The sequence below is a fragment of the Balaenoptera musculus genome, chromosome 5, assembly GCF_009873245.2.
Source record: "Balaenoptera musculus isolate JJ_BM4_2016_0621 chromosome 5, mBalMus1.pri.v3, whole genome shotgun sequence".
NCBI lineage: Eukaryota > Metazoa > Chordata > Mammalia > Artiodactyla > Balaenopteridae > Balaenoptera > Balaenoptera musculus.
The window spans coordinates 33,277,687-33,294,717 of NC_045789.1; the positions used below are offsets into that span (position 1 = coordinate 33,277,687).

The window sequence follows — 17,031 nt, forward strand, 5'->3', positions numbered from 1 at the left end:
GGCTTCCCTGGTGGCACAGTGGTTAAGAATCCGCCTGCCAATGCAGGGCACACGGGTTCGAGCCCTGGTCCGGGAAAATCCCACATGCCGTGGAGCAATGAAGCCCGTGCGCGACAACTACTGAGCCTGCACTCTAGAGCCCGTGAGCCACAACTACTGAGCCCATGTGCCACAACTACTGAGCCCACGTGCCACAACTACTGAGCCTGTGCTCTAGAGCCCGTGCTCTGCAACAAGAGGAGCCACCGCAATGAGAAGCCTGTGCACCGCAAAGAAGAGTAGCCCTTGCTCGCTGCAACTAGAGAAAGCCCATGTGCAGCAACGAAGACCCAACACAGCCAAAAATAAATAAATAAATTTATAAAAAAAAAGAAAACAACACATTTGCATTATTAAGAATTATATGTTGGGGAATTCACCAATTTACATAATAAAACATAGTCATGAAAGATACAAGTAAACTGTTTCACTTACAATATCTACGCAGTCCTCCTTCTAACAGGCTTCCCTCTTTCCACACACCTTAATCCCTCATCATTCTCCTTAAGAAATGTTTCTTTCCCCAGAATTATTAATTCTTACAAGTTTTCTTTTCTTATATACTAAAACTTATTATAAAGATCTTTTAATGTTGATTGGCTAGTCTTCTACGCCCCCAACAGAAGTACTTGTTTTGAATATTCCTTTAACTATTTTCCAATGTTTAATTTCTCTTCCCACAAAGAACTTGATCAATAAGTCTAACCTGAATCATCACTTGAAGTCCCCCCTCTCACATTTTATTGTTTATAGGAGGAATAGTTGATCAGTGTTCTCCTTGTAATACCCTTCATGTTACTCAGTTGAAAAGAGCCTCTTTTTTTTTTTTTTCCTAAATCTTTTGGTACTACGAGTCTGGAAATTTTATCATGGACTTTGTTTTCCAGTGCTCTGGTAATTATAATGTAATTACTTTTCTCTGAACTCTCTCTAGTCTGTACACTAAACAAATAACGTTTTGAACTGTCCCCAGTCCTTTTTGGGCTGATGAATCTAAGATAATAATACCAGTATCTTAGTGCTTTTGTCAGAGAGTTAGCACCACACAACTGGATCACATTGCCTGTATACTCTATGACCCCAGTATCTTTTTTTCTCCCCACTGGCCCTGTTGGAGTCAGGCTTTCTTCATATTTTGTCCACATAACTCATTTTTCATTGATAAGTGCGCTGCTGCCTTGTCCTCACACCAAGTAAGCACTCTCTTGTTTTTGATGGATCATTTCTATCTGATTTGTCAAGGTTACTTGGAATTCTCTTATTTTTCAGGAAAGCTGGAAACCTTAACTTAGGTTGTAGCCATGAAATGACTGAGAATGCTTTCAATTCCATTATGACAGTCATTGATTAAAAAAATTGGTATTATTGGACCCAGGAGTCTGGGTGCTGTGTTATAACTCCCCTAAGTTACATCAAGCCATTTATTTCAGTCACTATTAACTAATGATCTTCCTGTTTCTGGGTGTTTCTAAACACCACTAACATTGCTATCATAGTTTATTGCTTCTGGAAACTAGATTTGAGTGATTTAGAATAATAATCTAGGGGGTTGTGGTTGGTGATAGTGGAGAGAATAAATCCAATAATTGTTTAATTTATTCATGTAGCTTTGATAGCATCATTATTTTATATATTTAGTAGCAAAGTGAGAGAAAACAGAAGAAAGGCTTTAGGTTGAGTATAAATGTCTATTTTGTTGATATTTTGCTCAGTGTTGGACTTTGAGAATGTCTGTGTTTTGATTTTAACTTAAGTCAGTGTCCTATTTAATATATGAATGTAATGGGATACATTTTTTGTTATTGTCATTACAGGTTTCGAAGGTGACAGTGAAATGTGAAGAAGTTACATTTCTACTGTGATACTTGAAAGTTAGTGACTGCTTACCAAATTTTCATGAAAATTAAATATGACTTAGAAGCATTTGGTTTATGAAGGCTTATGATGTCATCGGTTGCGACAGAAGGCAAACTCCGGCAGGCTGTGAGCTTGCAGGGAGTTGACCCAGAAACATGCATGATTGTATTTAAAAACCACTGGGCGCAGGTAATGTATGAGTTCCACCTTCTCTGCTGGTTAGGTAGCCCTAGAAGCCTCTATTGCACTGAACCAGGGTTCCCAACCTGTGTGACAGGTGGGCTTCCAGAAAACATAGGGAGGAAACCCTTTCAAGTAGGAAGAAAAGCAAATTTCTCTACTTGCATTCCTAGAATAGGTAGCTGGTTAAAAACCTTGGTTTTCACGAAAGCAATTAGGGGACATGCATGTTCCTCAGATATTTTTATAAGAGTAGCAGTTGGCCTTCAAGTGACTTGTCCTTCACTTTGCAATACACTTGACCATGAGTACATCTTCTTTCTTTCCCTCCTCCCTGCTGATTTCCATTCAGTCCTTAAACGCTACCAATACTAAAATACATATTTATTAAATATTTGTGAAGTGTTGTGCCGAATACATCAAATCCCTTACATTTAATCTTCTCCGCAAACCAGTAAGGCAGTTGGTTTTAGCTTCCTTATTTTACAGATGAGGGAATGGAAAATTATAGAGGTTAAATAGCTTGCTTGAGATTATACGACTAGTGAGTTTCCAATCAAGTACCGATACCTTGGTCCTATGACTCCAAGACCAGCGTATTTGACCTCTGTGCTCTAGCACTTTTCAGGCTGGTGGTCCCTATTCATTTAAGGAAAGAAGGTGCCTGGAAGCATCTGAATTCATTACAAAGCTGATTATAAAAGTTTTTTGATTATTCATTTTGACTTCTCTGTGACTCTTCTCTGATCTGCTTGTATGGATAATTAAGGGTTGAATGGTCAGGAAACTTACCAGCTCGCCCCTTTCCTCAGGGAGTTTACAAGTAGTAAAATAAATAAAATTGGCATTCTTTACTACTTGTACAACATTACACTCCCCAGGTGAGCTGGTAAGTGGCTATTTATGTGACAGTTTTTTAATGACTACCCAGTTCCTTCCTGTGGCGGGAAATAGCCCATGGGTTAAAGCACTGAGCCTGTAAATCACAGCAATTATAACGGGACACAGTTTAGATCAAAAACAAAATCAATTCTGCTTCTGGGTCATTTACACTTTGTGGCTTCTTGTCACTATCCAGTGTAAAGCTTCCAAGATTTTTTTATGCATTTCCCCTTCTCTGACTTTTTACTGTTATAGTCTTAATGGGTTTGCTCTGGATGTTAAGGGCACATCTGCTTTAGCAATGGGAAGAAAGTAATTCAGGAATTTTCCAGATAATAAGAGTAATTACCTTTGGCATTGTACTTTAGTGCTGACGCATACCACCCTCTGTTTAATGCAGAAAAATATTGAATTGAGGGTAAGGATAACTTTGTCAGAGGGATTGGGGTTTAGCTTATTAAACACTTCCTTTCGTAAAGTGGGTACACTCTTGGTCTCATTATCGTTTCAGCCATTTCTTTAACTTTGGCCAAGTTTCTTACCCCTTTAGTCTTGATTTTTCCTTTTAAATAAATCTGGTAAATGCCCTCAGTCTCTCTGTAGTTCCAAAGGCTCTTGAGGGCCTTATTGTTACCTTTATGAATAAAAATACTGGTTGAAGAAATTCATGTCGATATCAATGTGATTACAGTCGTCCCTTGGTATCTGTGAGGGATGGGTTCCAGGACACCAGCAGATACCAAAATCTGTGGATGCTCAAGTCCCTTATATAAAATGATATTTCCATATAACCTATGCACATCTGCACATCCTCCAAATCATCTCTAGATTACTTATAATATCTAATACAGTGTAAATACTATGTGAATAGTGTAAATGCGATGTAAGTGCTATGTAAATAGTTGCCAGTGTGCAGCAAATTCAAGTTGTGCTCTTTGGAACTTTTTGAAATTTTTTTCCAAATATTTTCGATCCGTGATTGGTTGAATCTGCAGGTGCAGAACCCGTGGATACGGAGGACCGACTGTATTGTTAAATGGAGATTTACTGAGCCCAAACTTCAGCTACCTCACTGTGGGCGTCACACGTGGGGCGTAGAAATGTATAAGCCTTCCTTTGGGCTTTTAAAGAATGTATAAGCTAGTTTGGATGACAACGTGAGATACATTATTATAAAATGAATAATATTGATCACAGGAATTAAGTCAAGGGAAGGGACTATTACGGATGGAAATGGCCTGTGAAATCCAGGAAGTGAGATTTTGTTAGCTTGACTGTGGGAAAAGAAGGTTTTGATGACAGAAAGGAAAAGAACATTTTAGAGAAGGGGTATTAGGAACAAATGCTCAGCTTTGTCTTTTTTGGATGGTTAGAAATAAAAAAGGTGAGGAAGTCAGGGCAAGGCAGAGCTGTGGGGCTAAGTTTGAGATAAGGAATGTGATTTTCAGCTGATAGAAATAAGTGCTACTTATTGTTTTTGGAGTTTCATGCATTAGTGCTTTGCTGTGAGTTGTTCAGGCTGGGGGCGGATGAAGAGCAGTTGCAGAGGATTGGGAAATAAGCTATAATCTGACATAAACTTCTGTGACTAGTGTGACGTAGCCCCCGGGTTCCCCTAAGGCAACCCAAGGAAACTGTAAGGCTGGTAGGAAATGTGTAGACAGAACTGGGCGACAACATTCTATTTACCAAAGTGTTCCATTAGCTGGCAAGTACCATGCTTTTTCAGATGTTAAGTTAGGGAAAATGAAGGCAACAAAAGTCAGTGGTGTCTAAAGTGCTTCTGTTTGTTAGGATACTTCAGTACAAATTCAGCATAATTAACATATATTTGGCAGGTTCTGTTCTACTGTTTACTAGGAGCTTCTACTTCAGACCTTGAGTGGCGGTCAAGGATATCCACTTACCCACCTACACCTTGCAGTCTGTCAGGGACAGCTGGTTATACAGTCATCCATCATCCAAGGCATCATCTGAGGCAGTCCGAGATTCAGGGGGGGTTGCCAGGGGAGAGACCTTGAGTGGCCCAGTGGTGCACTTGAGTTTCCAGACCGGTCCCTGGGTCCAGTGCTCTCACGTTATCCTCAGAATAGTTCTATAGTGGACATCCAGGAATAGTTAACATTGGAGAATCCAGGCTCTAGGAAGTAGCCTCTGGCCTGTACGTCCTCTTGTCTTCTGAGGTGCCATCTTGTGCCGTAGTAGACAGAGCAACGAACCTAAAACCCAGATTCTTCTGGGGCATTCCTGTAGTTGGACATTTTAGTGGCACCTGGCTCTTTATGTCGTGGCCTCTTTCACTCTGTGTCTCTCATGTAGTCTCCAGAAATGCAAAATTACTTGGCGTTCCTAGCCACCCCTCTCCTGGCAGCACACCTCGTGCTGTTTCATGCCTCTCTGCCTTAGGCACTTCCTCTTCTTCCTGCCTGGAACATCCCTCCGCCAGGTTAATGCAACTTTAGAAGAGCTAGGAGACTTGGAAAACATATACTAATATTAAAACATTTGCTATAAATTGCTACCAGTAAGAACCTTAGACTTGCATTTAATGATCAGTGATCTTGAGGGGAGGGGGTGGGGGAGAGAGAGAGAATGTTTAATTTTTATAGTAGTCTATAAGAACGGTTTGTAGTCTAGTAGACTGTTGTTTTTATCTCTTGCCTTTGCTTCTTTGCTTCTTCTGAATGGAAGAGAGAGCAAGAAGTAAGAAGCATTGGTCCATCAGATAACGAACTGCCCAAGTATATTGCCATGTGAACTAACCCGCCACCACACACACACTAGGTATTCTTTTGTTGTTGTTGCTTTTTGTTTGTTTTCGCTCTGTTTGGTCTTTGTCGCTGTGCACGGGCTTTCACTGCTGCGTTGCGGCAAGCGGGGGCTACTCTTCGTTGCGGTGCGCATGCTTCACATTGTGGTGGCTTCCCTTGTTGCAGAGCATGGGCTCTAGGCGCGCGGGCTTCAGTAGCTGCAGCACACGGGCTCCGTAATTGTGGCGCACGGGCTCTAGAGCGCAGGCTCAGTTGTGGCGAACGGGCTTAGTTGCTCCGCGGCATGTGGGATCCTCCTGGACCAGGGACCAAACCTGAGTCCCCTGAATTGGCAGGTGGATTCTTAACCACTGCGCCACCAGGGAAGTCCCACACTAGGTATCCTTAATGGCACATTTTTACTTTGTGAAGCTTCATGGCCCTTGCTCTATTCATTCTCTATCTTCTCCTTTCACATACTGAATCAGTATTAGTTATGTACTAAATGGTGTCTGCTCTTAAAGCCAGGAGAACAGAGGTGAAAAAAAATCAATTGGAAATGCACATTTCTGTGTGCTTGTTAATGGCGCAAAGCTTCTCCTTACCACCCTCAGCCTCTAAATATAAGCTATTATACAATTTTTTAAGCTAAGAACATTTCAGAGTTCGGATAGAGTAATGGTGATGGATAAAGAAAAGCTAGTGGATTTAGTAGCCTTTTTCTTCTTGGAAGGGGATGAGGATGAGAAAAAACTGAATCATCTGGATTAAGTAAGTCAAATGTCCTCCTACAATAATGAAAAATAGACAATATGTCCTATGTATGGTAACCTGTATAGAGCTCCAAGTAGCCTGACTCCGTTAAAGAAGCAAAGAGCACTTATACATGGCTCTGAGATCTGCACTCCAGTCTGTTCCCTGTGACACTCATTCCCTCACTCTCTTCATCTTCACTCTTTTGGTCTGTGCCTTGTCATAGACTAAATGACAGAGAGAAATTACATGAAGTCTTTGAGAGATGAAAAGTTAGAAAATATTAGGGAACTCTGATTAACCTTCTCAGTATCTTAGTAAAGTGATGTTTGTTAACATTCATTACTAAACTTCACCGTAGAAAGTAAAGCAGAACAAAAGCTATGCTTCTTTAGAGGGCCAGGGCATGGAGTTGTGCCTCTATTAGACTCTAAAGTGGTTGAACATGTTGAAAAGTCAGAAGCTCTCCCACTGTATGCTCGGTGATAAGTCTGTTTTCGCTGTGGTTGGAATTACAGGGTTCTCTGGAATATTATTACATATATCATTACTCTTCAGTCCCTCCCTTGACACTGAAATTAAAAAAAAATTTATATATACCTAACTTAAGGGTTAGGTTACTATGTTATTTTATTGACTGATGCTCCTACCATGTTTCTGTGTTAGAGTAATTACTAGACTACTTTGGTCCCGAGGAAGTATGGCATGTAGATATAGTTTCTGCTTTATCAGTTTTAATTCCAGATGTAGACACATCTCTGTAGTTGAGGATTGGAGCTGACATTAAACAAGTTCTGCAAGTACACATATATTATTAGGCCGTTATCTTAATATGAGAAGAAATGACTCCATTAAGGTCTCCCATGGGAATAGGTGTGTAAGAAATAACCCTAAACCGAAAGACACAGCTGCTAAGTAATAAACAGGGACTGGATGGAAACATACTTTTGTTGTAATTTGGTACATTAAGTGGAATTTGGCTTGATCACTAAATCCTGTCCTTCTTCTGTGTGATGGAAAATGTTGCTTAGGAACTTGGTTTTTTCCACAATGCCACTTTAAATTAGCATTCCAAAGGATTTGGAAGTATGGGTTGTACTCATGTGACTTTCTTGAAGTAACTAGGCTCTAACCAAAGTAGCATAAATAGTCATCTACTGATACACGCATGTGTATAAGGCATAGAATGATAGTCAGATGGAGTCAAAGCTAATCTTCTGTCAGAGAAACACTTGTGTTTATCACGAAGAATAATAATTTGTTAGCTTGAGGTGTGATTATGTGATTTATGTATATCTTTCATTCTGAAAGCATTTGAGCTTCCTATTTAGAATTTGTGAATATTTGAAATTCAGGCCCATTATCACTGAGTGATGGGGGCCATCACTGGAGCTAAGGATAGCAGTAGCTGATATTCCTTAATGAAAGAAATATGCTATTTGTTCATCTTATTGATCTCCAATGATCCTCATATTTATAGGTCAAATGACTTTGAAGTGAGGTTAAAATTTAGCTGTATTCGTCAGATGATAATTTGTATAACATTGTTCACACTATTGATTTTTTGTGTATTTTTTTCTTTTTCTTTTTTCTTTATTTTTTGTGTATTTTTTCTTTTTAGAGTCACAGTATGTGATCTAGGCTCATGAGCCATATATATATATATATATATATATATATATATATATATATACACACACATATATACACACACCAGCTTATATATGTTAAAGTTTGTAGATCAACAAATGCCTAGCTATGATTGGTAAACCATTTACAGTGATGTATCTGATCTCAGCTGGCTTACATACTTAATAAGCGTGGGCTTTATCAGGGGTTGATCAGTTTGTTAAATGCTATTTAGCCTAACGAAGGAACTTGTTTAGTAAAGGAACTATTTGCAAACTGTATTTTCCTACTTGTATCTCTGCAGCCACCATAATTGTGTTTTTTCCCCTGAACTGAATCCCTGAGCGTGAGAGCACATAGCTGAGAAGCAGCCAGAGCTGGGGAATCGGAGGGAAGGTTGAGAGTATAAGGTAGAGGGTGATCAGAGGAGTGGGCCAGGCCTGGGGAAGCCCCTGTGAGCAGCATGAGATCATGGATCCATAGTAGATCCCAGCACGCAGAAATCAGGGGCCCAGGAATATTGGACTTCGGTGGGAGTGATGTGAGAAGAGGACACAAGGGAAAAAATAAGGAAAAGTCGAGGTCGCATCAGGAATCAGCCTACAGAAACTGGAAGAACTATGACACCACCTGGGCAGCTAACTTGGGACATCGTAACAGAAGATCTTTGGCCTTTCAATGCCAGTTGTGCTCTAGCCAAGAAGTTTCCTCGGCATTCCCTGTCAGGATGGGAACCAGGCCCAGGGTGTGGGCCCCGAGAGCCCACTTGTAAAAGCAGGTCATGGGTGTGCCTGCCTGGAAGGGAGAGGGAGGTGGCCTGGGAGGGTCCTGACACCTGAGGAGGGAGGTTAAGGACAAGTGGCAACACAGGCATAATCAGCCCTTTGCTGAGCGTTGCGCTTTCCATGACTCACAGGCCCTGGTTGTAACACACCCATCTTCTAGGCAGGAAAACCTCCAGGCCAGGGATGGGAATGAGTAAAGGGCTCTGTTCCAAATGATCAACAAGCCTTCTATCTTGGTGGGTTATTACAGCTCTCTTTTCATGTTTCTCTGCCCATGAACCCGGAAGGCTGAGTAGAAGAGCTTCTATAAAGGGGGTAGAGAGAGAGGCTTCAGTTTAAAAGCTGCTGAATAGTTTACATTCTGTATAAAAATCTCAGAATGAAATCTTTTTTAGGTTTTTCATAGCCACCGCCCTCCCCACCCCCGCCACCAAAGTAGGTCTTTTTGCAGAGGACTGCATTCGAATAAATAATGTAAGTGAAGATTAATTCATGAGATAAATGTAGCTTGTGATCATGTAAATAGTTTTGGTCTACGTTACATATATATATTTAGATATTTTATAAATATTTACAGGCATGCATATAGTATAAATACATATGCATATGTAAAAATTTATATTGCTTAAGAATTTCTGAGAATTTTTGTTTTTAACTCTGTGTTTTGATCCTTTTCTTAGACATTAGTAGAAAATTACTTTGTTTTTATTTATACTATGAAATTAGATCAATTTACAGGAAAGAAGAACTAATTAACCTTAAAATCTCATTTGTATCTTTTCAGACTCACTTCTAATCATACATCTATTTATCAATATATTTAGTTTTTAACTTAAATTATTTCTTGTATATATTGGCATGTAATGATATGATTCACTAAGTGTTTATTTTTAATAGCTTTAGTGTATAGTGATGTAACATCATGATTATAATTCTCTTATTCTTGACCGTTTCGGTCAATAATATTTTTATTTTTCATTACTGAAAATGTCATTGGCGTGAACATTTTAAAACAAATTATTTTGTGTTGTTTCCTTTGGCATTTTTTCCCAAAGTGAGATTAACAAGTCAAAGGGCAGGAACGACTTTATAGCTTCTGTTACATGTTGCCAGATTGTTTTCCAGAAAGATTGAGCTAATTTGCTGTGCCACTATCAATGTATAATGCACAGTCCCAATTTTAGATAGTTTAGACAGTCTGAGCACACATGACAAGTATAATCACATTTCTACCCTGAGGCCTAGCTGTATAGATAGCTCTCATAAGTAAACTCAATATGTGGACTTTGAAATTATAGAACTGGTAAAATGTAGAGTTAATCTGTTCTTCAGAATGTGGAGCCTTCAAGTTGGGGCTTCGGGGCTGGAGAGCATGCTGTGTTGAGGTGGAGCCCCCTTTTGGAAAAATGCGGTACTGCAGCCCCACGCTATGAGATGTCAAGGCCAGAGCCAAGGGAAAGGAAAGGAGCGCAGTAGGTCCCAGCATTTCTGCCAGCGAGGTCCTCAGGCCTGCGAGGAGTCCTGGAGGGCTTCTTGGAGGTTGGGGGATGGTGGAGGCACTCTGCAGTCCACGCGCAGCCAAGGAGAGGGGATGGCCAGTGCGGAGACCCAGGCCACCAGTCACTGAGCCGTGTACCTCCTGGGTAGCGGCTAACCAAGGGCTTCCTCGTTGACATTGTCAACTCAGGGGTGTTGGGGTGATGTTTTTCCTGACAGTATTTTTAATTTTATAATGGAAGTTGATGGAGATTACAGATTCTGTGGAAATCTACTCATTCATAAGGATATACTAGCCTAGTCTATAAAGGTTCCTTTTTTCTCCTTCTGCCAGGGGAAAAGCTTAGACTTTTCCCTGAGAAATAAATTTCCCTCATTGCTCATGAATGCTGACATAGCTTGTACCTTTGCCAGCTTCCACAGTGACTTGCAAAAATTCTGTAACCTAAATACCAGAACACGTAACAGCATGTCCTAGAACTGGGCTGGGAGGGTATGGCAGAAATTAAACATATTCCACAGAACATGCAGTTCAGAAAGGCAAAAAGGAACAAGTTAAAAATGTTGATAAAATGTTTGATGTTTTAAAAATTAACGTGTATACACTTTAAAGGAAGTAAATTGAATGGATATTATCCATTGAATGGATAATATAGATTGAATGGATATTAATAGAAATTCCAAGTCATAAAGTTAAATGGAAGTTGAGATATAAAATTGTTTTAATTTTCAGGTCCCAAAGTAGAAATTAAGTATTGATGGGCAGAGAGAGTTAGGAAGCGTTCAAATGCCAGCAGTGGTAAGGGAGAGAAACACCTGCGCTGTCACATGAGATTTATTTAGTTTTTACAGTTAATAGATTTTTTCTTTTTTGGTGGTAAAAAATATATATATATGTATATATATAAAACAAAGTTTGCCATCTTCATCATTTTTAGGTGTATAATTCAATGGCATTAACTACACTCACAATGTCGTGCAACCATCACCACTATTTCCAAAACTTTTTCATAACCCCAAATAGAAACCCTGTGCTTTAGGGCTTTATTTTGTAATTGGTTATCTCAAAATTTTTTTCTGGCTTAAAAAAAATGCACAATTCATACTCTTTGTGCTTAAAATTTCAACATATGCCGTATGTTTGGGGATTCTGCTAGGTACGTGTCTCTTGTTCACCAGTTCATCCGTTTCCTTTCATCCTTCCTAATGATGCATGCTTGGTTGAAGAGGGTGCCAATCCAAGTAGAGGAGCGAGGGCTATTATTCTGTCAAGGGCATATGAGGAGCTGTGTTCCGCTGCTGAAATCTCCAAGTCAACTCTATTTGTAGGAGAACACTGGTAGTCTTACTTATTTAGTGTATTTTAAAATTTAAAAGCACTATTATTATTATTTTTTAAATTAATTTATTTAATTTATTTATTTTTGGCTGCCTTGGGTCTTCGTTGCTGCACGCGGGCTTTCTCTAGTTGTGGAGAGCAGGGGCTACTCTTTGTTGCGGTGCGCGGGCTTCTCATTGCGGCAGCTTCTCTTGTTGCGGAGCACAGGCTTTGGTGCACGGGCTTCAGTAGTTGTGGCACACAGGCTCAGTAGTTGTGGCATGTGGGCTGTAGAACACAGGCTCAGTAGTTGTGGCGCACGGGCTTTGTTGCTCTGCGGCATGTGAGATCTTCCCGGACCAGGGCTCAAACCCGTGTCCCCTGCATTGGCAGGTGGATTCTTAACCACTGCACCACCAGGGAAGTCCCTAAAAGCACTATTACATTCTTTTTTTTTTTTTTTAACATCTTTATTGGAGTATAATTGCTTTACAATGGTGTCTTAGTTTCTGCTTTATAACAAAGTGAATTATATTCTTGACAGTTTAGAAAAAAATTTAAGAACTTGTCATTACTTTGAACACAAAAGCGATTACTGTTTTTCCATGTTTCTTTTCAGTCTTTTTTCACTTGTGTGTTTTTGACATAGTTGATAATGATGGATCTAACTATATACAAGTGACTTAGTTTTTCATCTGACGTATCACTTACAGGTTTTTTATTTTTCATTTTGCTCAATAGTCTTCATAATAATAGACCCAGGAATGCATGTAGCTTAATTTACATAACCATATTACTTTCTTTGACATTTAGGTTGCCAACATTTGTCACTATGATAAATGAACAACTTCAGACGTCTTCTTTCTGTAGTTTAACCCCTTCATTTAATTCTCATGAGAGGGAGACACAGAATGCTCACATGTATCTTGTTGGGGGTCATGGCTCTTACATTTTCCATGAAGATTTGGTACAATTAGCAGTGGTGTGTTTTTGTAGTTATGGTAAACATCAGATGGATGACACATGTTTGATTTGGTTTCAGGTTGTGAAAATCTTAGAGAAGCATGACCCCTTGAAGAACACCCAGGCAAAATATGGGGTCATCCCTCCAGACGAGGCCAGTGCTGTACAGAACTATGTAGAACACATGCTCTTTTTGCTGATTGAAGAGCAAGCCAGGGATGCTGCCATGGGGCCAATCCTGGAATTTGTGGTCTCTGAGAACATCATGGAGAAACTCTTCCTTTGGAGTCTGAGACGGGAATTTACTGATGAGACTAAAATGGAGCAGCTAAAGATGTATGAGATGTTGATCACCCAGTCCCACCAGCCTCTGCTGCACCACAAGCCCATCCTGAAGCCCCTGATGATGTTGCTGAGCTCTTGTTCAGGAACAACCACCCCCACTGTGGAGGGGAAGCTGGTGGTCCTGCTCAATCAGCTCTGTTCCATTCTTGCCAAAGATCCATCCATCCTGGAACTCTTCTTCCACACTAGCGAGGACCAAGGGGCTGCCAACTTCCTCATCTTCTCCCTTCTGATTCCCTTCATTCACCGGGAGGGGACTGTAGGCCAGCAGGCCCGGGATGCTTTGCTCTTCATCATGTCTCTGTCTGCTGAGAACAGCATGGTGGCCCGTCACATCGTGGAGAACACCTACTTTTGTCCAGTAAGTCCTTCTTGTTGGCCCATTTTCCACCCGCTTCTCTTCTCCTCTCCTGGGCTAATGACAAATACTTTTTTATTCCTTTCTTTTCAGCAGACTGTCCTTGGCACCTTCTATGGAAAGATATTTAGAGGAAATCTTTTGGAGGGAGCAGAGGAATATAAGTTGAGATGCCATTCGGCTGAGCAGTGTCAGCTCGAAATAAGCCAACAGAGGAAACTATATGTGTTACTGTTTCTTGGTTCATTTCTGTTGGGTTACGAGCTGCTTTAGTTTTTTCTAAGAGCATATCCTGAGCAATTGGTAAAACCTGCTCTTCTTATATTCTTAGCTTTTCAGGTTGATTCTGCGCCAGTGAATCATGGCATATGGTCAGACCCCTCACAGCTGGCTTCACAAATTAATTTGTTTCCCAGCAAGATAATGACCAAAATTGTAGATCCAAAGCACTGATTTTATTTTAAAGAAAGGAATACATATTTACACTTTGAAGTAGCAAGAAGTCCTCTGTATAGTTTCTTTTTCTTTTTTAAAAAATATTTATTTATTTAGGCTGCACCAGGTCTTCATTGCGGCACGCGGGATCTTTAGTTGTGGCATGCGGACTTCTTAGTTGCTGCATGCATGCGGGATCTAGTTCCCTGGCCAGGGATGGAACCCGGGCCCCCTGCATTGGGAGTGAGGAGTCTTACCCACTGGACCACGAGGGAAGTCCCTGTATAGTTTCTTAATAGTTGGTTGGTGAGAAATAAAGGGTAAGGCCTTTTGGAGACTCCCGAGTAGCCAGACCCAGTCATAGTCCTAGAAAATACTGGGAGCTGCCTGAGATTCTTAAGAAGCCTTAGGGCTCTGATTATTTTTTGGTGTTATTTAAATGACAGATTTATAGATTTATATCTTCTCTTGGTTTGTCAAATGTTGGGCCACAGCTATTTTTATTTTCCTAAATCAGTGAACATTTCCAGTTTATTTCCATTATCTATTCTTTGTACCAATCATCTCATTATGTTACTTTATAAACTGTATGGCCTTAAATATTCCCGATTCTGCTGGAATCGCGTGTTAAGACCATTAGTGAGTTTTATTGGAACAGGCCAGGCAAGTTGCCATAAGTAGATCAGATTCATTGTTAATTAACACTCCGTGGGTAGTTCTTGGCCAGGGTGAGGGCATTTAGAAATGTATGTGGGGTGTGTTTGGTTGTCAAGGGACATGGGGCCGCCTGGGAGGGAGGTCAGCTGGCATTTAGTGTGCAGGGGCCAGGGATGCTTAATGTCCAGTAGTTTGTGGAACGGTCACACACAGGAAAGAACTGACCTGCCCCAGATGCTAATAGCAATCCTAGTGAGTAACATACTGTATTTTGCTTTGAGGTTCAAAAGCAGTAATCTTCTTTATATTACTGAGTCCTATTTTCACTAATAAACCAGAGTCCCCTAGTGTGCGGTGAATATTTATTTCAGGGGAAACAAATGAGTAAAAATTTTGAAAAATAGAATTTCATTTAAGTTCAGGGTGCCATGTATCTCTTCTCTTCTGGCTTCTGACCAATGGAATAAGAAATTGCACAAAGACTGAGAATCAGATGGGAAGTGAAGAACGGATTCCATTCATCTGTGCCAACATATTAAATCTCCCTTCCTTATCTCCTTCAACAGAATTATAAACTAGATTATAAACTCTTTTTAAAGAATATATCTTAAGGCAAAAATGTAACGTCTCACCCTGAATCTAAGCGTCTTTGGAATACGTTGCTGTATTAGTTTTCTACTGTGCCTGTAACAAATTACCAAAAACTCTAGCGGCTTTAAACAACACAAATTATTATCTTACAGTAGTAGTGTCTTGCCGTAGGTTAGAAGTCCAGAAGGTCTCACTGGGCTAAAATCAGGATGTCGGCAGGGCTGTGTTCCTTTCTGGAGGCTCTTGTGGTGAGTCCGTTTCCTTGCCTTCTCCAGCTTCTAGAGGCCGCCCGCATCCCTTAGCTCATGGTCCCCTCCCCCATTTTCACAGTCAGCAGTACTGCGTGTCTCTGACCATCCTTCTGTAGTCACGTCTCCCTCTGACTCTGCTCTTCTGCCTGCCTCTCCCACTTCCACAAGGACATTGTGTTTACCTGGATCATCGAGGATTTAAAGATTTTTAAGATCATCTCTATTTAAAGATCAGCTGATTAGCACCCTTAATTCCATCTGCCACATTAATTTTCCTTTGCCATGGAACCTTATTTGTTCATAGGCTCAGGAACCAGGATATAGACAGGTCTGGGGGACCATTATTCTGCCTACCACACTTGCCATATTCATTCAGTTTGGAGGGCTCTTGAAGAGATTTGATCAAGAACACAGCATGATCAAAATTCTTGTAGGAGTTTAATCTGACTATGTAAGTTTGGGAGTTGTGGAGGAAGCAGGGACACACATTAGGGTCTAGAAACAAGAGTGGCAGGAATGAGAACGTAAGAGAGGAGCTGGATCTGAGCAGTGATGTGGAGGCAGCAGCTCATTAAACAATGAGGCTTTTCGTGCAGGGGCTCTGGGAAGGTTTGAGTTTGGGCTTACTTGGATTGTTTTGGGAAATTCTGCTATTAAGGAGTGCAGGTATTAAAACAAATGATCAAAACATTTGCGTGGTTCACCTGTTCAGTATCTACAGGTCAATTTTTAAAAGGTACCATTGGACTTCCCTGGTGGCGCAGTGGTTAAGAATCCGCCTGCCAATGCAGGGGACACGGGTTCGAGCCCTGATCCAGGAAGATCCCACATGCCGCGGAGCAGCTAAGCCTTGCGCCACAACTACTGAGCCTGCGCTCTAGAGCCCGCGAGCCACAACTACTGAGCCCGTGTGCCACAACTACTGAAACCTGTGCACCTAGAGCCTGTGCTGCTCAACAAGAGAAGCCACTGCAATGAGAAGCCCGTGCACCACAACAAAGAGTAGCCCCCGCTCAGCGCAACTAGAGGAAGCCCGGGCGCAGCAACGAAGACCCAACGCTGCCAAAAATAAAAAATATAAATAAATAAATAAATACATTTATTAAAAAAAAATAAAAAGGTACCATTCACAAAAGCATCATAATTTATCTTGAATAAACCTAACAAATATGTAAAAGGCCTTTACAAGGAAAATTATACAACTTTATCGAAGGCCATAAAATAAGATAGAAGTAAATGGAAAGCCCTGCAGTTTGTAGATATTGTGTAGAGGACGCTTTTCTGCAAGTCGGTCCATAAAGTTAATGCAATTTATGTTTTACAACTTTTTATTATGGAAAAAAGCAAAACACAGAAAACTTGGAAGAATACTAAAATGAACACCATGTACACACCACAAATTCAAAATTGTTAATATTTGTCATACTTCGGTATATTTATCACCTATGCCCTTTATTTGTTTTGCTGTGCCATTTGAAATTAAATTATAGACATCAAGTATTTTAATATGTATCTCCTACAAATAAGGACATGTTCCTGCATAATCACAATACCATTATTACACTAAGAAAATTATACAATAATTCCATAATATGATCTAATATCCAGTTTCCCAATTAGACCCCAAATGACTCTTTTTTTTCATTTTGGCTGCATGGCATGGCATGTGGGATCTTAGTTCCCTGACCAGGGATGGAACCCCTGCTCCCTGCATTGGAAGCGTGGATTCTTAACCACACCC

At 40.5% G+C, this 17,031-nt stretch overlaps 1 protein-coding gene across 5 annotated transcripts in view; it reads left to right on the forward strand.

The window, feature by feature from the left end:
• Positions 1-17,031, forward strand: part of FAM160A1 (family with sequence similarity 160 member A1) — a 264,481-nt gene that overhangs the window by 162,206 nt on the left and 85,244 nt on the right. For 3 of the 5 annotated variants that reach the window (XM_036852349.1, XM_036852351.1, XM_036852350.1), the window contains 2 exons: positions 1,854-2,085; positions 12,733-13,359. In XM_036852349.1, the coding sequence (XP_036708244.1) occupies positions 1,981-2,085; positions 12,733-13,359 (732 nt within the window). In that variant the 5' untranslated portion in view covers positions 1,854-1,980. Of the gene's footprint in view, positions 1-1,853; positions 2,086-5,649; positions 5,743-12,732; positions 13,360-17,031 lie in introns of those variants that run through there. The other 2 variants (XM_036852354.1, XM_036852352.1) reach the window with 2 other exon arrangements.